Genomic DNA, 22,186 nt, shown 5'->3' with positions numbered 1-22,186 from the left:
TCAAATCACCTGAGGAAACAGCAGGGCAGATCGGGAGGCGAAGAAAGCAGCCCTGACGCCCATCCCAGAAATGGCATTAATCCCATACCCACCTCCTCTAACGTTACACCCGACTCGACTTCCGAAGAGAGCTGGGCACGAGACAGAAGGGGAGCTAAGGGAACGGATGGCTGGTGGCACCTAGAGCCGAAGCTGCTCATACGTCTCTCTGAGCAACGGAAAATTATTAAAGGGCTACATGATTCTCTCTATCTGGGGAGGGATGCAACGTCTACAATCATTTTCCGGCTTTTTACAGGAAAAGGGCTCCCAGAGACAATTAAAAGAGTTACTCAAGCCCGTGCCCTTTGCGACACCCATAATCCAGGGGGCAACCTCAAGCCTCCCCTTCTTGTTAGCCCAGGCCAGTGATGTGGGACTTACCCAGGAGAGGACTGGCAAGTAGATTTCACTCAGATGCCCTCTTTCCAGGGCTTCAAATACTTACTAGTTTTTATAAATACTTTTTACTGGATGGATAGAGGGCTTTCCCACTAGGACAGAAAAGGCAACTGAAGTGGCTAAGGTGCTTTTAAAAGAAATTATTCAAAGGTTCAGGTTGCCCCACCAACTCCAGAGCGACAATGGACCTTCAGTTGTAGCAAAGGTCACTCAACAGTTTCTGCAGGCTTTAGGAATTAAATACCACTTCCATTCGTCCTGGGGACCTCAGTCCTCAGGAAAAACAGAACAGGCCAATCATATTCTAAAGAAAACCTTGAGCAAACTGTCAGGAAACGTGAGTAGTGGTATCGCCTGCTGCCAACGCTCTCTTAAGCGTCAGGGCAGCCCCTGAAACAACCACTAAGTTGAGTCCCTGCGAAATGACATATGGAAGGCCGTTTCTCACCCTGGGCATGCTGACTGACCTGGAGACCCAAGCCCGTCGTGAATACACCGCGAACCTACGCCAGATCCTGAGGGCTACACGGGAATATGGCAAGAGTCCAGGCCTCCCCCAGGTAACAACCCCAGTCACTCCGCTGTAAACCTGGGGACTGGGTGCGCTTAAAGACCTGGAAAGACGAGTCCCCTGGCAACCGGCTACTCCCGAAATGGAGGGGCCCTTACCAAGTCTGCTGGGCACCCCAGAGCACCTCAACTCCAGGGGCTCACGAGCTGGGTACACGTGTCCAGGCCCAAACCTGTCCCCACCAGTACGTCCCAGGAACCCAAAGGCACACGTCCCAGCTGTCCCTACGAACCTGCCCCCCTCTGCGTCCTCACAAGACACAGAGGGCCCTGGACAACCTGAAACACCCAGGCGGACAAGTGAACCTGTTCAAGACCTGGAGCTCTTGTTCGGGAAGGACAAAGAAACCTCACAAACCCAAGGCTGAGCGCCCATAAGCACTATTTCCTTTTCGCCTGCCAATACCCCAGCCCGCTCACAAAGCAACTAACAGGCTCTGGCGGGCTTGGGTAATTATTGTCCTCCTTGCGCTCGGAACTTTCCGCGAGTGTCACTATAGGCCGGCACCTATACCCCACAGGGAACTCCTCTGCCCATGCTGGGTGGTTTAATATGAGTCACCTTAAAACCTCAGGACCCCATACTTACCGCTGGGTTTTAAGTCACTACAGCATTTCTCTTAATACTATTTTGCTACCTGCTCTCTGGTTATCTCTCAAGATCAAAACTCTGATTGGTGCAACTACGAGGCTATTAGCTACTCTAACCTTTCTCTACTGCTTTCCCTCGTCCGCAGGATGGACGGATAGTTCCCTGGTTCGCACTGCTCAAACTCTGGCTTCTTCCACTCGGCTGACCGAACGCTGGGTTTGCTTGCCTCGAGCTAAGTCTGTTGTTGACCACAGGGACCCCTTTGTCCATCCTGTAAAAGATTTTAGCCGAGTTCCTGAGGGAAAATGGTTTTCCACTGAAAACCCAAGACTCAGTGCGGTAACGTACAGAGTCAGAACTGTTCTTTTCCCTGCTGAAGAAAATTCTACTATCTCTTGCTTAACTCTTCCCTTAGCAAGAGAAGGAAAAGTATGAAGTCAAAATGTGGGGACAAAGAACTGGCATTACAGCACCCCAACATGTTACCGTGGCCCCTCCCAAGCTGGAGCACCAGCTGCCCATTTGCGCTCAAAGCCCGACCCGCTACCTGACGGAGGGAGGGGACACTGACAGACCGGACAGACCGGACACGGACGGAACGCGTCGGGTGTACGCGGAGAACATTTCCACGGTAGGGTTAGACGGCTAGGACTTAAAGCCTGGGGCCCGCTGGTCTACTGTGCCCCGCCAGGGTATGTTTTTGTATGCCAGGTAGATAAACAACTGTGGGCTACTAACTGCCTAACACAGTTATTCCACACCCACGCAATGTATGCTGGGAACTTTAATTACCCCTTCCCTTTCTTGGTTCTTTCCTTAAAGGAGCTCAAGCATTGGGCTAGTTCATTGAAACTGTGCACCCAATTAACTCGACATTTTTACTCAGAAACATTCCAGATGGAGATACCTATTTCTTCGGGTACACACGGCTACCATGGTGGGGGGTAGCTGCCCACCAACATGTCCTTCGAAACTTGTCTCGCACCCTCACCATCCCAGCCAATGAGACTGCTAAATCTCTTACTAATTTACAAGTCTCTAGATTCCTTGGCCAAGGTGGTACTTGACAACCGATTGGCCCTGGGTTATCTATTGGCAGAACAAGGAGGGGTTTGTGCCATTCCCAATACTCCTTTTATTTATTTATTTTTAATTAATTAATTAATTAATTTTTGGCTGCTTTGGGTCTTTGTTGTTGCACGTGGGCTTTCTCTAGCTGTGTCGAGCAGAGGCTACTCTTCGTTGAGGTGCGCGGGCTTCTCATTGCGGTGGCTTCTCTTGTTGTGGAGCACGGGCTCTAGGCGCATGGGCTCAGTAGTTGTGGTGCGCGGGCTCAGTAGTTGTGGCGCATGGGCTTAGTTGCTCCACGGCATGTGGGATCTTCCCGGACCAGGCCTCGAACCCGTGTCCCCTGCATTGGCAGGCGGATTCTTAACCACTGCGCCACCAGGGAAGTCCCCATTCCAAATACTTCTTGTGGCACATATGTCAACACCTCTTCCCAGGTAGAAACCAACAGTGAGAAAATTCGACAACAAGCCACGTGTCTTCAGCAGACAGTTAACCAACAATCCTTGCTATTTAACATGGGCGGGGAAACTGAAAACTGGTTCTCTAGTTTGTTCTCTTGGATCCCACGAGGTATAAAAAACTTTCCGGCAGGAGGTTTTCATTTTCTCATAACCCTTTTCAGTCATGCTGATTTATGCTATATTTCATCTAGTGCTCCATTGTCTTCCCTACTGTTGTAAACCTGTGACTAAGACTTTGCGGCCCAGGAAGGAGACCTGGAACCAACAGGTCCAGACCTTCCATTCTATAAACAGAGAAACATGTTAAACTTTAACCCCAAGATTAACACAAATACAAACCCAAGCAGAATGGCTTCTTGGCAGGGGCAACATCACCCCGTCTGGTCAACAGTTAAGGAAGCCCTCCCGAAGTTAACCTGGTTCCGTGCCTTTCTAGGCCCTTTAATGGCTATTGTTGTTCTTCTCCTTTTAAGCCCTTGTTTGTTTAATCTTCTGGTTAAGTTTATGTCTTCTAGGCTCCAACAGTTTCAAGTGAGGCTCACGATCGCTCAAGGAATTCAGCCCATTCCAGCGGAGGGCGGCCTAGGTCCCTACAGGTCCTTGGGACAGTCAGCGAGGGACTTCTACACCTCTAGGGTAGGCTATGGTCTGTGGCCCCTGTCGAGCAGGAAGAAGTTTAGAAGAAGAGACCTTCAGGCCCTTACTCCTTAAGAATAAGGGTGTAGAGTCTCTCGGGGGGAATGAGACAGGCCTGGGACCTGGGACCCTTTGCTGCAGCGCTTGCACCTAGACACACCTCTCCTCAAGCTACAGAATACAAAGAAACTATATGGGACTAAAAATAACTGCGTGCATGCGCAGTTGGGGCAAATTCTGGACCCAAAAGATATAAAAGACAAAAAAAACCCAACCCCAACTGCCATTTCTGAAGAGCCGGGAGCAAAAACTGGGTGTCGGGGGCTTCCCTGGTGGCGCAGTGGTTGGGAATCTGCCTGCCAATGCAAGGGACACGGGTTCAAGCCCTGGTCTGGGAAGATCCCACATGCCGCGGAGCAACTAGGCCCGTGAGCCACAATTACTGAGCCTGCACGTCTGCAGCCTGTGCTCCGCAACAAGAGAGGCCGCGATAGTGAGAGGCCCGCGCACTGCGATGAAGAGTGGCCCCCACTTGCCGCAACTAGAGAAAGCCCTCGCACAGAAACGAAGACCCAACACAGCCAAAAATAAATAAATAAATTAATTAATTAAAAAAAAAAAAACTGGGTGTCAGGAGCAAAAGCCCGGTACTGTGCATGCCCCCCTGCACTCAACACCACAAAGGAGTGGGCAAATCACCTAAGCCACCCCTCCAGCCCGACCCCTAGACACATCCCTGCCCTCACCCCATATAAGGAACCAGCTCGCAGCCCCCTTAGGGAGTGAGCAAGGAAACCTGTTACTTGTTCTCGCTCCCCCCTGCAGCTGGTGCAGGGCCCCAGTAAAGCCTTGCTGAATTTCTTGTCTAGCCTCACGTCAACTTCTATTGATTAAGCAGGCTAATAACCCTGGTCAGTATCATGACTACCAGTCTAAGGCAAGTAGATATAGGAAGGGGTTACCATACTTGAAAAACAAGGTAACCACAAATCAAAAACATACAACAGATTCAGAAAAAACAAAAAGAAGAGAACACAAGTATAATACAAAAGAAAATCATCAAACCACAAAAGGAAAAAGAAAAAGAAAGAGACAAAGACGAAATATAAAATCAATGGGAAAACAAGGTTAAAAATGGCAATAAATACATATCTGTCAATAATTTCCTTAAATGTCAATGGACTACATGCTCCAGTCAAAACACATCGAGTGGCAGATTGGATAAAAACAAAACAAAACAAGAGCCTACAATGTGTTGCCTACAAGAGACCCACTTTAGGGCAAAGGATACACACAGAGTGAAAGTGAGGGCATGGAAAAAGATATTTCACGCAAACAGAAATGACAAGAAAGCAGGGGTCACAATACTCATATCAAACAAAATAGACTTTAAAACAAAGGCTGTAAAAGAAGATAAAGAAGGACGCTATATACTAATAAAAGATAAACATAAGAAGAGGATATTACACTCATCAACATATATGCACCTTATATAGGAGCATTCAAATACATAAAACAAATAACAGACATAAAGAGAAGAACTGACAGGAATACAATAATAGTAGTAGTAGGAGACTTTAACACCCCACTCAGGGCCTCTAGACAGAGAATCAATAAGGCAACAGAGATCCCAAATGATACAAGAGAACCATTAGACTTAACTGACATTACATCCAAAAAAACCAGAATACACATTCTTTTCAAATGCATATAGAACATTACCACACACTAGGGTGCAAATCAAGCCTAAATAAATTTAAGAGTATGGAAATTATCTCAATCATCTTTTCTGACCACAATGGCATGAAATTAGAAATTAAACACAGAAAAAGAAATGAGAAAATAATGATTACATGGAGGCTAAAAAACATGTTACTAAAAAATCAATGGGTCAATGATGAAATCAAAGGGGAAATTAAAAAATACCTTGAGACAAATGACAATGAAAACACAACCACACAAAATCTATGGGATGCAGCAAAAGCAGTTCTTAGAGGGAAGTTCATAGCAATACAGGCCTTCCTCAAAAAACAAGAAAACTCAAATAACCTAATCTACCACTTAAAAGAATTAGAAAAAGAAGAACAAACATACCTAAATTCAGCAGAAGGAAGGAAATAATAAAGATCAGAGAGGAAATAAATAAAGATTTAAAAAACAATAGAAAAAAGATCAATAAAACCAAGAGCTGGTTCTTTGGAAGGATAAACAAGATTGACAAACCTCTGGCCATGCTCACCAAAAAGAAAAGAGAGAGAACCCAAATAAACAAAATAAGAAATTAAAAAGGAAACATAACAACTGATACTGCAGAAATACAAAAAACCATAAAGGAATACTATGAACAATTATATGCCAACAAATTCAACAACCTAGAAAAAATGGACAAGTTTCTAGAAACATACAGCCCACCAAAATTGCATCAAGAAGAAACAGAGAATGTGAACAGACTGATCACTAAAAGAGAAACAGAATCTGTAATTTTCTTCCCTTTCTTTCTTTCTTTCTTTCTTTATTGGCCTCACCATGCAGCATGCAGGATCTTAGTTCCCCGACCAGGGACCGAACCCGTGCCCCCCTGCAGTGGATGCATGGAATCCTAACCACTGGACCGCCAGGGAATTCCCTAGAATCTGTAATTTTTAAAAACTCCCTACAGGGACTTCCCTGGTGGTGCAGTGGTTAAGACGCCACACTCCCAATGCAGGGGGTCTGGGTTCGATTCCTGGTCAGGGAACTAGAGCCCACATGCATGCTACAACTAAGAGTTCACATGCCACAACTAGAGAGCCCGTGTGCTGCAACTAAGGAGCTGACAAGCTGCAACTAAAGAGCCGGTGAGCCACAACTAAGGAGCCCTTGAGCTACAACTAAGGAGCCTGCCTGCCACAACTAAGGAGCCCACATGCCGCGACCAAGGAGCCCACATGCCACAACTTAGACCCGCTGCAACCAAATAAATAAAATAAATAAAAATTAAAAATTAAAAACTCCCTACAAACACAAGTCCAGGACCAGATGGCTCCTCAGGTGAATTCTACTAAATATATAAAAAAGAACTTCTACCGATCCTTCTCCAACTCTTCCAAAAAAAATGGAAGAGAAGGGAACACTACCAAAGACATACTATGAAACCACCATCACCTTGATACCAAAACCAGACAAAGACACCACCAAAAAAGAAAATTACAGGGCAATATCTCTGAAGAATATAGATGCAAAAATTCTCAACAAAATATTAGCAAACCAAATCCAACAACACATAAAAAAAGATCATACACCAAGAACAAGTGGGATTCATCACAAGTTCACAAGGATGGTTCAGCATATGCAAATCAATGTGATACACCACATAAATAAAAGACAAAAACCACATGATCATCTCAATAGATGCAGAAAAAGCATTTGACAAAATTCAACCTCCATTCATGATTAAAACTCTCACTAAAGTGGGTAAAAAAGGAACATAACATAATAAAAGCTATTCATGACAAACTCACAGCCAATATATGATAACTTTCTTTTTTGGCTGCGCCAGGCAGCATGTGGGATCTTAGTTCTCTGGCCAGGGATCGAGCCCATGCCCCCTGCCTTGGAAGCACAGAGTCTTAACCACTGGACCGCCAGGGAAATCCCACCCACAGCCAATATAATACTCAATGGTGAAAAGCTGAAAGCCTTCCCGCTAAAATCTGGAACAAGACAAGGATGCCCACTCTCACCTCTTCTATTCAACATAGTATTGGAAGTCCTAGCCACAAAAGAAATGGAAGATATTCAAATTGGAAAGGAAGAAGTAAAATTGTCATTATATGCAGATGATATGATACTATATATAGAAAAACCTTAAGACTCCACACAAAAACTACCAGAACTAATAAATGAATTCAGCAAGGTACCAGGATACAAGATTACATACAGAAATTGGTTGCATTTCTTTACACCAACAATAAAATATCAGAAAGGGAATGTAAAAAAAAAATACAGTTTAAAATCGCACCCCCAGGGACTTTCCCGGTGGTGCAGTGGTTAAGAATCCACCTGCCAATGCAGGGTACACAGGTTTGATCCCTGGCCTGGGAAGATCCCACATGCCGCAGAGCAACTAAGCCTGCGAGCCACAACTACTGAGCCCTCGTGCCACAACTACTGAAGCCCGTGCACCTAGAGCCCGTGCTCTGCAACAAGAGAAACCACTGCAATGAGAAGCACTTGCACCACAATGAAGAGTAGCCCCTGCTCGCCGCAACTAGAGAAAGCCCGCGTGTGGCAACAAAGACCCAATGCAGCCAAAAATAAATAAATAAAATAAATAAATTTATTTAAAAAATAGCACCTCCAAAAATAAAATACTTAGGAATAAACCTGACCAAGAAGGTGAAAATCTTATATACTGAGAACTATGAAACATTAATAAAAGAAATTGAAGATGATTCAACGAAATGGAAAGATATCCCATGCTCTTGGACTGGAAGAATTAATATTGTTAAAATGGCCATACTACCCAAAGCAATCTACAGATTTAATGTGATCCCTATCAAATTACCCATGTTTCACAGAACTAGAACAGGTAATCATAAAATTCATATGCAACCATAAAAGTCCCAGGATTGCCAAAGCAATCCTGAAGGAAAAGAACAAAGCAGGAGGTATAACCCTCCCAGACTTCAGACAATACTACAAAGCTACAGTAATCAAAACAGCATGGTATTGGCACAAAAACAGATATATGGGTCAAGGGAATAGAATAGAGAGCCCAGAAATAAACCTACACACCTACAGTCAATTAATCTTTGACAAAAGAGGCAAGAATATACAATGGGAAAAAGACAGGCTCGGTTTGCAGGGCAGAAGTTGAGACACAGATGTAGAGAACAAACGTATGGACACCAAGGGGGGAAAACCGCAGTGGGGTGGGGATGGTGGTGTGCTGAATTGGGCGATTGGGATTGACATGTATGTACAAAATTGATGACCGATAAGAACATGCAGTACAAACAAACAAAAAAAACAACTAACACTAAACTTTCTTTGGATTATTTGTATGGAAATATGTTAATATAAATGTTTCAGAAAAAAAAAAAAAAAAGACAGGCTCTTCAGCAAGTGGTGTTGGGAAAGTTGGAGAGCTGCGTGTAAATCAATGAAGTTAGAACACACCCTCACACCATGCACAAAAATGAACTCAAAATGGCTTAAACACTTCAACATAAGACCTAACACCACAAAGCTCCTAGAAGAGATCACAGGCAAAACATTCTCTGACATAAATTGTACCAATGTTTTCTTAGGTCAGTCTCCCAAGGCAATAGAAATAAAAACAAAAACAAACAAATGAGACCCAGTCAAACTTACAAGCTTTTGAACAGCAAAGGAAACCATAAATAAAACAAAAAGACAACCTACAGAATGTGTGAAAATATTTACAAATGATGTGACCGCCAAGGGCTTAATTTCCAAAAGATACAAACAGCTCATACAACTCAACAACAAAAAAACAAACAGCCCAATTGAAAAATGGGCAGAAGACCTAAATAGACATTTCTCCAAAGAAGAAATACAGATGGCCAATAGGCACGTGAAAAGATGCTCAACATTGCTAATGATTAGAGAAATGCAAATCAAAACTACGAGGTACCACCTCACACCAGTCAGAATGGCCATCATTAAAAAGTCTACAAATAATAAATGCTGGAGATGGTGTGGAGGAAAGTGAATCTTCCTACACTGTTGGTGGGAATGTAAGTTGGTGCAGCCACTGTGGAAAACAGTATGAAGGTTCCTCAGAAAACTAAAAATAGAATTACCATATGATCTAGCAATCCCACTCCTGGCCATATATCCAGAGAAAACTATAATTTGAAAAGATACATGCACCCCAACGTTCACTGCAGCACTAGTTACAATAGCCAAGACACAGAAACAACCAAAATGTCTACCAACAGATGAAGAGAAGATGTGGTACATATATACAATGCAATATTACTCAGCTGTAAAAAAAAAAAAGAACAAAATAATGCCATTTGCAGCAACATGGATGCAACTTAAGATTATCATACTAAGTGAAATAGATCAGAAAGAGAAAAACAAATACCATATGATATCACTTATATATGGAATCTAAAATATGACACAAACGAACCTATCTATGAAACAGAAACAGAATCACGGACACAGAGAACAGACTGGTGTTTGCCAAAGGGGAGGGGTTTGGGGGAGGGATGGAGTGGGAGGTTGGGGTGAGCAGATGTAAGCTTTTATATACAGAATGGATAAACAACATGTTCCTAGTGTATAGCACAGAGAACTATACTCAATATCCTGTGATAAACCATAGTGCAAAAGAATATTAAAAAATGTGTGTGTGTGTATATATATATATAACTGAATCACTTTGCCGTACAGCAGAAATTAACACAACACTGTAAGTCAACTATACTTCAATAAAAAATATATTGATAAACCAAAAAAAAAAGAATGAAAGAGAAATTAAGACACTTCCAGATAAACAAAAGCTGGAATAGTTCACTGCCAGCAGACCTGCTCTACAGAGATGTTAAAGGAGTCCTTCACGGTTAAATGAAAGGATGCTAGACTGTGATTCAAAGCCGTAAGTAAAATAAGGAACACCAGTGTCTTAGTCAACTCGATGCCACAACATTTTACCACAGGCTGAGGGGCTTAAACAACACTTACTCCTCTCAGTTCTGGAGGCTGGGAAGCCTGAGACCAAAGTGCTAGCAGACTGGTGGGGGTCCTCTTCCAGGCTTGCAAAAGGCCAATTTCTTGTTGTGTTCTCACATGGTGGAGCGAGAGAAAGAGATCTCTCTTGTGTCTCTTCTTATTAAGAGCACTAATCACATCCTGAGAGCTCTACCCTCAATACCTAATCACCCCCAAAGGCTCCACCTCCAAATACCATCCCATTGCGGGTTGGGGCTTCAACACATGAATTTTGGGGGACATAATTCAGTCAACAGCAAATAGTAAAGGTAATTACATAGGTAAGCATAAAAGCCACTGTTATTGAACTTTGGTTTGTAACTCCACTTTTTCTAATATTATTTAAGAGACAAATGCACACAATAATCATTATAAATCTTTGAACACAATATATAAAGATGTAATCTGTGAAAATAACAATCTAAAGGAGGGACAGAGGGGCTTCCCTGGTGGCGCAGTGGTTAAGAATCCGCCTGCCAATGCAGGGGACACGGGTTCAATCCCTGGCCCAGGAAGATCCCACATGCCGTGGAGCAACTAAGCCCGTGCGCCACAACTACTAAGCCTGCGCTGTAGAGCCTGTGAGCCACAACTAGTAAAGCCTGCATGCCACAACTACTGAACCCCACGCACCTAGAGCCCGTGTTCTGCAACAAGAGAAGCCACGACAATGAGAAGCCCGGACACCACAATGAAGAGTAGCCCCCGCTCGCTGAAACTAGAGAAAGCCCACACACAGCAACAAAGACCCAACACAGCCAAAAAAAACCAACCAAACAAATTAATTAATTAATTTTAAAAATAATTTAAAAAATAAAGGAGGGACAGATATACAGGAGCAGGGTGTTTGTATATTATTGAAACTAACTGGTATTATTTATATAATACAAAAATGGTATTATTAAATGCCATTTAAATGGTATTATTTAAATAAGTTTAACCTAGGTTGTCATAAGATGTTAACTGTAATCCCCAAGGTAACCACAAACAAATAACTAAAAAACATATGGAAAAAGAAAATGGAATCAAGATGGTATGCTTAAAAAAATTAAGTAATACAAAAGCAGACAGTAATGGAAGAACTAAGGAACAACAAAAACAAAAAATCACACACACAGAAGACATACATAAAACAATAAATGTAGAAGTAAATCCAAAAGAGAGCTGGGGTGGCTATACTAATATCAGACAAAATAGAATGTAACTTAAAAATTGTTACAAGAATCAATGAAAGACATTATATATTGATTTGTTACAAGAATCAATGGAAGACATTATATATTGATTTTTTAAGATTATATATATATATCTCCATCAAGGAGATATAAAAATTATAAACATATACACACATATACACACCAAATTACATACACCAAAACGTATGATCTAAAAACCGACAGAATTGAAGGGAGAAATAGATAGTTCTACAACAACAGTTGGAAACATCAATTCCCCACTTTCATAATGGATGGAACAACGGGACAGAAATTCAGTAAGGAAATGGAGGACTTGAACACTATAAACTAGTTAGATCTAACAGACATACACGGAACATTTCACCCAACAAGAGCAGAATAAACATTCTTCTCATGTGTACATGGAACATTCTCAAGAATAGATAACTCACTAGGCCATGAAACAAGTCCAAGTAAATTTGAAAAGACTGAAATAACACAAATGATCTTCTCTGACCACACTGGAATGAAGCTAGAAATCAGTAACAGAAAGGAAAGTGGAAAATTCCGAACACGTGGAAATTAAAGAACACACTCTTAAATAACCAATGAGTCAAAGAAGAAATCGCAAAGGAAATTTTGGAAATTCTTGGAGACTACAGAAAATGAAAAACTTATAGGATGCAGTGAATACAGTACTCCAAGGGAAACTTATAGACGTAAATGCCTGCTACACAAAACACAATGAAATCAATAACCCAACTTCACACCTTAAGGAACAAGAAAAAGAAGAGAAAACTAAACCCAAAGCCACTAAAAGTGAGGCTTTGGGTTGAGTTTAAAGGATAAAGATTGGAGTGGAGATACATGAAATAATCAACAGAATCAGCAAAACAAGCTGGTTCTTTGAAAAGATCAATAAAGTGGACAATTCTTTATGCAGGCTAAGAAAAAAGAGAAGACTCAAATTACTATCATCAGTAGTGAACAAGGGGACATTACTATGGGTTTTGCAGAAATAAGAAGAGGTTATACAATAAACAACGGCAGTATATTAGAAAACCTATATGAAATGGACAGATACCTAGAAACACACAAATTACCCAAACTGACCCAAGAAGAAATAAGAATAGATCTGTAAGAAATAAAGAGATTGAGTCAGTAATCAAAAACATCCCAAGAAAGAAAGCCCAGGAACAGATGGCTTCACAGGTGAATTCCACCAAACATTAAGGAATTAACACTAATCCACTCCAAACTCTTGCAAAAAGCAGAAGAGAAAGGAACACCTCTGAAGTTATTGGACATGCCCTAAGTTATGAGGATAGCATAATCCTGATTCCAAAGTCAGACAAAGACACCAAAGAAAAAAACTATAGACCAGTATTTTATGAATACAGATGCAAATATTCTCAAGAAAATACTAGCAAATATCACTCATATGTGGAATCTAATTTTTAAAAATGATACAAATGAACTTATTTACAAAACAGAAATGGACTTACAGATATCGGAAACAAATTTATGGTTGCCAAAGGGGAAACGGGGCAGGGGGATAAATCAGGAGCTTAGGATTAACATACACACACTACTATATATTAAATAACCAACAAGAACGTACTGTATAGCACAGGGACCACTACTCAATATTCTGTGATAATCTCTATGAGAAAAGAATTTGAAAAAGAGTGGATATATGTATATGTATAACTGAAACACTTTGCTGTACACCCGAAACTAACACAACATTGTAAATCAGCTATAAATCAATAAAATATTTTTCAAAAAAGAAAGGAAATACTAGCAAGCTGAATCCAGCAGCACATTAAAATAATTATACACCATGATCATGCAGGATTTATCTGAGGAATTAGAAGGGTGGCTCCACACACAAAAATCAATCAATGTAATACACCACATGAATAGAAGGAAGGGAAAAAATACCAAATGATCATCTCAATTAATGCAGAAAAAGCATTCGATAAAATTCAGCATCATTTCATGATAAAACATTTTAAAACCAGGAATAGGGACTTCCCTGGTGGTCCAGCGGTAAAGAATCCACCTTCCAATGCAGGGGACGCAGGTTCGATCCCTAGTCAGGGAACTAATATCCCACATGCTGTGGGGAAACTAAGCCCGTGCACCACAACTACTGAGCTCGAGCGCCTCAACTAGAGAGCCTGCCTGCCGCAAACTATAGAGCCCACGCACCCTGGTGCCCAGGCGCCACAACTAGAGGAGACAAAATCCGCACAGCACAACTAGAGAGAAGCCCGCACACTGCAATGAAGAGCCCACGCGCCACAACGAAAGATCGTGCAAGCCTCAACGAAGATCCCACGTGCCGCAACTAAGAACAGACGCAACCAAAAATTAATAAAATAAATAATAAATCTTAAAAGAAAAACAAGGAATAGAAGGAGTATAACCTCAGCAGGCCCCAAGCTAGTATCCCAAATACCCAAAGCTCATATAATAACCAGTGATGAAAGACTGAAAATTCTTCCTCTAAAATCTGGAACAAGACAAGGATGTCCATTTTCACCACTTCTATTCAATATTATAGTAAAAGTTCTAGTCAGAGAAAGAAATAAAAGGCATTCAAATTAGACAGGAAGAAGTAAAACTATCTCTATTTGCAGATGACTTGATGTCGTATGTAGAAAGTCCTAATAAAGAAGTTCAGCAAAATTGTAGGATACCAGATCAGTATTTTTTTAATGACTTGTACTTCTATACACTAGCAATGAACAATCTGAAAAGGAAATTTATAAGATAACCTCACTTACAATAGCATCAAAAATAATAAAATACTTAGGAATAAATTCAATCAAGTCCAAGATCTGTATACCCCAAACCACAAAACCCTTCTGAAAGACATTAAAGATGACTTAAATAAATGGAAAGACATCTTGTGAAACTTAATACTGTTAAGATGGCAATATTCCCCAAGCATTCTACAGATTCAACACAATCCCTACTAAAATCCCAACATTCTTTTCTGCAGAAATAGAAAAAGTGATCCTAAAATTCATATAGAGTTGCTAGTGAAAAATAGTCAAAGAGTTGAAACAATCTTAAAAAAGAACAGAGTTGGAGGACCCACACTTCTCAATTTCAAAACATACTACAAAGCTCCAGTTTTCAAGACATTATGCTTCTGGCATGAGGTCAGACATAGGGATCACTGGAATAAAACTGAGAGTCCAGATATTAACCATACAACTGGTTTCATCAAGGGTGCCAACAGAATTCAATGGGGAAAGAACAGGCCTTTCAAAAAATGGTGCTGGGAAATCTGGATATCCACATGCAAAACAATGAAGTTGAACCCTTATCACATCCATATAAAAATTAACTCAGGGCTTCCCTGGTGGCGCAGTGGTTGAGAGTCTGCCTGCTAATGCAGGGGACACGGGTTCGAGCCCTGGTCTGGGAGGATCCCACATGCCGCGGAGCAACTAGGCCCGTGAGCCACAATTACTGAGCCTGCGCGTCTGGAGCCTGTGCTCCGCAACAGGAGAGGCCGCGATGGTGAGAGGCCCACGCACCGCGATGAAGAGTGGCCCCCGCTTGCCGCAACTAGAGAAAGCCCTAGCACAGAAACGAAGATCCAACATAGCAATCAATCAATCAATTAATCAATCAATAAATAAATCTTTAAAAATAAAATAAAAAAAAGAAATCACACTCTAATTTAAAAAAAAATTAACTCAAATTGGATCAAAGCCTTAAATCTAAGAGCTGAAACTATAAAACGATTAGAAGGAAACATAGGTGTAAACCTTCATGATCTTGAATTTGGTAATGGTTTCTTACATGTGACACTACAAGCATGAGCATAAAGAAAAATTAATTGAAACTCATCAGCATTAAAAACTTTTGTGCATCAAAGGACACAATCGAGCAAGTGAAAAGACAACCTACAGGATGGGAGAAAAAATTTGCACATCATATATCTAATGATGTCTAGTATCCAGAATACGTAAAGAATTCTTACAACTGAACAACAAAAAGGCATGCAACCCAAGTAAAAAATGGGCAAAGGATTTGAACAGTGATTTCTCCAAAGACAAACACACATCCAACAAGCACATGAAAAAATGTCCAACATCACTAGCCATTAGGAAAATGCAAATCAAAACCTGAGTAAGCTTTCACCGTTAGGGCCCGGGTTCGATCCCTGTTAGGGGAACTGCAATCCCACAGGCCTTTCTGCGTGGCAAAAAGCAAAAAAACAAACACACACCTCAGTGACATATTTCACACCAACCAGGATGGGGCTAGTTCTGGGTTTTTTTGATTTTTGTTTTTTTTAAGAGAAAACAGGTGTTGGCGAGGAGGCGGAGAAACTGGAACCCTCATACATTGCTAATGGGAATGCAAAATAGGCAACCACTGTGGAAAATGGCTTGGTGAGTCCTCAAAAAATTAAACACAAGCTCACCACATGACCCAGCAATTCCACTCCTAGGTATACACCCAAAGGAACTGAAAATAGGGAGTCAAACACTTGTACACAAGTGTTCACAGCAACACTAGTCACAATAGGCAAGTAGTGGAAGCAACCTAAATGCCCATCAGCAGATGAATGGATAAGCAAAATGTGACATATCTATATAATGGAACATTATTCAGCCATAAAAGAGAATTTAGTTCTGACACCTACTACAATGTGGGTGAACCCTGAAAACATTATTCTAAGTGAAAGAAGCCAGATCCCAAAGGCCACGTGTTGTATGGCTGGCGGTTGCCAGGTGGCTGAAGAAGGAGGACTAGGGAGTGATTACTTAATCATTACTTAATGGGTACCAGGTTTTCTCCCGTGGTGAGGATAATATGCTGGAACTTGATAAAGGTGGTGGTAGTACCTTAAATGGTTAGTTTCATGTTATGTGAATTTTTCTTCAATTAAAAAAAAATTAAGCATAATCTATAGGACCTATTTTAACTTTCCTCCCTGCGAAAAAGAAAAGTGAAAAACAAACGCGACTTACCTTGTTCCTGGGATGGAAGACCCTCCAGGGTGACGGTGTCGGCTAAGCCGAAGTGCAGCGTATTCCCAGCCAAGCTCACAGGAGGACCAGCGCGGGATGAAGTAACTTGGAAGCTCGTTGTGCCGAATAACCCTACGATAACCCTCAAACTTCTGAGGACGCGCAGCACCGAGTGGGGCCTCTCCTTTCCGGACACCACGCTCCGCCGGGGCTGCAGACCGGTGGCCACGCAGGACGGTCCGGAGGACGACGGGAGCTGGACGGGTTAGGGTTCGAGCTGGACGGTCCGAGCTGGACGGCCGGGGGCGCTCCCTCCCTGGCTGCAGCGCCGCGGCCGGCCGCCGGGGAGCAGTGGTGGCCCGCGCTCCGCAGGCCTGGCCCGAGGCCGGCACAGGGTCCTGCAAGTATCCGGCCGCGAACCCCTCACGTTCCCCGACCTCTCCAGGCCCCGAGCCGCCTGAGGGAGCGTCAGCCCGGGGTCCGCGGGGGCGACCGAGGCGCTGCCTCCCGACCTCCTTCCCGCTCCGACGCCGCTCGGACATCGCGCGCTCCAAAGCGCCCCGGAGGCCGCGCCCCCAGGCCACGCTCCGTGCTAGGACGCCTCGCTGACCACGCCCCCGCGTCCACGGCCAGGCCCCTCACCTGCCCGGCCCTCGATGGCCCCGCCCCCCGCCCGCTCCAGGCCACACCCCATCCGCCCCGCTCCTCGGCCCAGGCCCCGCCCAGCGGCCTGCTTTGCCTTCCAGGGCTCCGCCCCGCCGACACCGCCCCTCTCCGGCCCCGCCTCTCTCCGGGCCCCGCCCAGGCCCCGCTCCGCCGGCCTCCAGAGCGCAGACACCGCCCCTATGGGGCCTCGCCCTCTCAGGCCCCGCCCCGCAGGTACCATCCCTCTCAGCCCCCGCCGCGCCGGCAGCCGGAGTGCAGAGCCCTGGGATGGAGCTGGGGGCGCGGGTGCTGCGCGCGGCGGGCGGCTTCGGCCGGTCCCGGTGCCTGCTGGCCGCCGCCTCGTGGCTGCCGTGCGTGGCGCTGGGGTTGGCGCTGGGCTCGAAGCTGCTGCTCACCGCGCTGCCCGCGAAGCGCTGCGGGCCGGACCCCGCGCTCGCCCCCGGCCCCTGCCTGCCGCTGAGCTACCCCGAGCCCGCACCCTGCGTCCGCCCCAACGGCACGCGGTCCTGCACGCGCGGCTGGCACTACGCGCTGCCCGCCACCGGCCTGCTGCGCAGCCCGATCACCCAGGTCTTCTGCACCTGCTCCTCCGTCCCCCGCCTCGTCCTCTGCTTCCCTGCTCTTTCTCCCCCTCCCTCCGTCCCCCTGCCCTCAGCGCCCTTCCTCTGTTCCCCCTCCTCCGGTCCCGCCTCGCTCTTCGGCCCTTGATCGACCGGGTCTGTGGTACTGGGGCTTTCGATTGCGGGGGGGTCAGCCCCCTCCTGTCTGACGGTGCAGCAGGTGTCTAAGTAGGCAGGGTGCCGGGCCTAAAGGCAGAGTGTGAGGCTGGGGGCTGCCAATGTGGGCAGGCAGTCCGGGAGGGAGGCGGTAGTAAGCTGAAGGTTTGAGCAGGTAGGTCCCCAGCGGTCAGCAGGGCCTGGAGTTCCCTTCGGTGCCATTAACATTCTAGCAATCTGTGACTTTGGGCTATGCAGGTGTCCAGACTGGGCTCCCAAGACTTTGAATCAAGAGAGTGATTGGGTCAGTTCCGTTTTTGAAGAGCAGACCTCCCACCTGTAAGGTGTGTGCAGGCTGGCCTAGGGGCAGGGACAGCAAGGGCGCGTCCCAGGGCTCCAGGAGCAAAGCGGGTAACGGGGCCTCCGTCCCCACCCTCTGGCTAGGCCAGCCCACCCTGCCTTCCTCTTGGCAGCCTCTGCCCCGCAGCCCCACCCCCTGCCCCTGGGAGAAGGGGCCCCGGGTGGCAACTTGGACAGGGTTGCCACATCCCTGCCAGGCCCATCTGGGGCCCTGAACCGGCTGGGCTTCCTCCTTCGGGCCACCTGTTTGGTGTAGTGATGGGTCCTAGCCCACCAGCTTTCACAAGTAGTCGGATTTTAAAATAAAAACTCTGACGTAGTGTGACCCAAAAGAGTGTATTAAGCTTGAGGAGAAGACACAGAGTAGGCTGGGAGGTGCAAAGCTGAGGTCAAGGGCCCTTGGCCGGGAAAAGCCGGTGAGCATGGCCCTACAGCCTGTTCCGGGAGTGGCTCTTGAAGTGCACAGGCGAGGGGAGGGGCGGGAGAGGCCCTGGGGCCAGCCTGGCAGCAGAGTGATGGCTGGAGAAAGGCAGGTGCAACCCCGTCCAGAGCAAAGGAGAAACCAGACTTGGGGCTCCATGCAGGTGTCCTGGGGACTCCAGGCCTTTACCCACTCGGGGCACAGACCAGGAATTGTCTAGTTCCACGTGAAGACCACCAGGGTCAGGAAGCCACACTGTGTGACCCTGAGCGAGTCCCTTGCCTCTCTGTGCCTGTTTCCCCTTGTCTCCAGGGAGGAATCGGAACAGGATATCTAGGGTCCCTTCCAGCGTGACATTCTGGGAACTCCAGCGGGGGTAGGGGTCCTGGCTAGCTGACAGGTGACTGGTGTCCCCTACGGTGGAACCTCGTGTGTGAGGACGGCCGGAAGGTGCCACTGGAGCAGGTGGACCACCTCCTGGGCCCAGGCTGTGACCGCTGAGGCACTGCCCCTTCCCTTCTGCCCTGGCAGCCCTCCCCTGAGCCCTCCTGACCCAAATCCACGTGTGTCCCCCGCTGCCCACTAGGTTTGGCCGCCAGGCTGTGTTTGTGGGCTCTCTGGTGCTGGCCACGGGCCTGGGGGCCAGCAAGGCCCTGGCCACTGGCTTTCCCACCGCCCTGCTGGTTTTGTGGCTGCTTCGTGGGGGGGCCTTAGCAGGGGCCTCCCTCGCCCTCCATGTGGCTCGTGAGTACCGTGGGGGGCTCTGGGGGGCGCCCACTCAGGCTAAGCCTCTGACCCGCCGGAGGGTGCCTTTCTGGCGCTCCAGTTGAGGGCCCTTCCCCAGAAGGTGGGCGGGGAACCGTTTGCTCTGTGGGCTCTGCTTTCTGTGCGCAGGCCCGGGTGCCAGAGCGAGCGGCGCGTTGGCCTCAGATGTCCAGGCCCTGGGCAGGCCAACGACTGATCCCCACAGCCCTGGACAGAGTAGCCCTCCTGAGAGGCCTGGGCCTCAGGCCGTCTGTGTCTGCCCAGGCCTGGAGCTGTGCGACGCCCCGCACCGCCTGGCGTTCTCCACGGGGGCCGGCCTCTTCTCTGTGGCGGGCATGCTGCCGCGGCCCGGCCTGGCCCTGCTCCTGGAGGGCTGGCGCCTTCCGCAGGGGCTGAGCGCCCTGGCAACGGGACTCCTGCTGTTCTTTTGAGGGTAAGTGAGAGGGGTTCACATCCACTGTGGAGGCCACGTGTGTTGCTTCCCTCTGACCTCCATGCAGCACCAGAAAGATGGGCAGGGGACAGGGACACAGGGACAGAGAGAGCCATGCGCTGTGCTTCGCCCCTGGGTCCTTCTCTACCGGGAGGTCCCTTGGCATCCTCCCCCAAACCCCGCGGTTTTCCAGCCCTGTTCCCCGAGTCTCCCTGCTGGCTGCTGACCACAGGGCAGCCGGCCCGAGCCAGGAAGATCTTGTGGCGCTTTGTGGAAGCCAGCGGCGTGGACCCCAAGGACAGCTCGGAGAAGGAGAGCTCCCTGGCTACGGGTAATGGACCAGCCAGGGAGAAGGGAGACCTGGGTGCTGGAGGAGGGAGGAGAGGTGTCACCCCCTCATTCATGCCCCATTATGTCCCCGGGGCCCCAGAGCTGGACGTGCTGTGTGCAGGGAGCCCCCAGCCCCGGCACCGCTCGGTCCCGGAACTCCGGCATACCCGCGTCGTCTGGTGACACGGACTCATCCTGGGCTTCAGTTCGTGAGGAAGGGAGGGTGTGGGTGGGCGAAGGGGAGGGAGGGATCTTTGCCGTCCCCCTGGGGTGAGAGTCCCCGGCTCTGGCTGGGCCTGCAGCTTTGCCGTGCCTCCCAGGCTGATCGGCGGGGGTATCAGTGCCAGCTTCCTGCGCAACCTGGCCACGCGTGACCCCGCCTTCTATTGGCCCTACTTCCTGGAGGCCAGCCTGGAGGCAGCGGCCACCGTCTTCCTGCTCCTGACAGCAGACCTCTGGGGGCGCCGCCCAGACCTGCTGCTGGGCACCTTGGTCCTGGTCTGGCATCCCTGCTGCTCCTTGCAGGGGCCCAGTGTGAGTGCGGGGGCCCTGCAGGCTGGCAGAGTTGTCACGTGTGGCTGGGGGTTTGCCCAGTGGTGGTGGGGATCCCGGAGAGGCAGGCACAGGGCACGAGGCATTCGGATGAGGCTGCAGTTCTTCTCTCCCCACCCACCTCCCCAGTGTGCACCCGGGGAAACTGAGGCCCAAAGAGGTGAGGGCCAAAAAGACTCTACGTGAAGGGGCTTAATATAAGGGCTCGGTTTGGACGGGGGGCAGCCTGCAACCACTGACCCCAAGTGCAGGAGCAGAGGTGGAAGGCTGGGGAGGCCCGGGTCCCTGAGACGCTGGGGAGGGGAGGGAGGGAGTGTGGGCAGCGTGGGCGCCCTCTCCTCCTCCCCAGGCCTGCCTGGCTGGACGATGCTGTCCGCCTCTGTCCTGGGGCTCCTGGCCTCCCAGGCGGTGTCCACCCTCAGCAGCCTCTTTTCAGCCGAGGTCTTCCCCACGGTGAGCAGGATGCAGGGCCCTGCCTGTGCACCCCGCGCTCCCCACACTCCCCAGGTCCGTGCCCTCGGGACCAGAGTTTGGGTGTCTTTCTGGGTGGCAAGGGGGACAATGGCCACAGAAGGGTCTGCATATCAGCTCAGGAGTGGAGGAGGGGGTGGTCGGAAGTGAGAGCCCCCAGAGAGGGTCGGATTCCAGGGGAAAAATCCACTTTCAGTTTTCTAATGGAAAGGACAACGCTTGATCCAGGGCAGCTACCCCCCCAGATTTTGCAGGTGTTTTCCTGGGGCCCGCTAAGGGCCATCCAGCCCAGGAGCGCCAGGTGCCCCGCTGGGCCGTGTCCCACCGCCCCCACTTGCAGGGGTGCCAGGCTGGGCCTGGTGCTGGGAGCTGGGTTCCTGGGCCAGGCGGCCGCCCTGCTCACCGACACGCATGGCCGGCACGGCTTCTTCCTGCAACACGTGGCCTTCACGTTCTCTGCCGTCCTCGCCCTGCCGTGCGTCCTGCTGCTGCCCGAGAGCCGCGGCCGCGCGCTGCCCCAGTTGCTGCAGGACGCCGACCGCCTGCGCCGCTCCCCGCGCCTCTGGGGCCGCCCCCACCAGGACCACCTGCCCCTGCTGCCAGCCTCCCTCCCCAGGGCCAGGACACAGCTGGTCCAGGAAGGGTGACCAGGCTGCAGAGACACGCCACCCGCCAGTACAGGCAGATGGGTCTCGGGAAGGAACGGGAGGGCGGTGGGAAGAGGGCCTCTTTGCCGGGGGCCCTGGTTCCCCCTCCACGTGGGGAGCATAAAGGCGTCCATGGAACTTGGCACCCTCGCTGGT

General features: G+C 48.0%; 1 protein-coding gene and 1 pseudogene across 2 annotated transcripts in view; both read left to right on the top strand.

The window, feature by feature from the left end:
- The window catches only part of LOC309648724 (small ribosomal subunit protein eS6 pseudogene), a 69,204-nt pseudogene that overhangs the window by 22,569 nt on the left and 24,449 nt on the right, over positions 1 to 22,186 (top strand). The window lies entirely within an intron of this gene.
- On the top strand, positions 17,603 to 22,168 carry SLC22A31 (solute carrier family 22 member 31; the record flags this gene model as incomplete). The annotated part of the gene is given in 12 exon segments (XM_082437692.1): positions 17,603 to 17,905; positions 19,253 to 19,329; positions 19,419 to 19,576; positions 19,862 to 20,025; positions 20,028 to 20,030; positions 20,214 to 20,361; positions 20,461 to 20,540; positions 20,544 to 20,569; positions 20,681 to 20,853; positions 20,856 to 20,894; positions 21,262 to 21,362; positions 21,365 to 22,168. Coding segments are annotated over 12 exon segments (1,938 nt in total). The 3' UTR covers positions 22,031 to 22,168.

The sequence above is a fragment of the Balaenoptera physalus genome (assembly GCF_965194825.1).
Source record: "Balaenoptera physalus genome assembly, chromosome: 19".
In the NCBI taxonomy this organism is placed as follows: Eukaryota; Metazoa; Chordata; class Mammalia; order Artiodactyla; family Balaenopteridae; genus Balaenoptera; species Balaenoptera physalus.
Note: the sequence above shows the minus strand (reverse complement) of the source record. Positions and strands in the feature narration are given on the sequence as shown.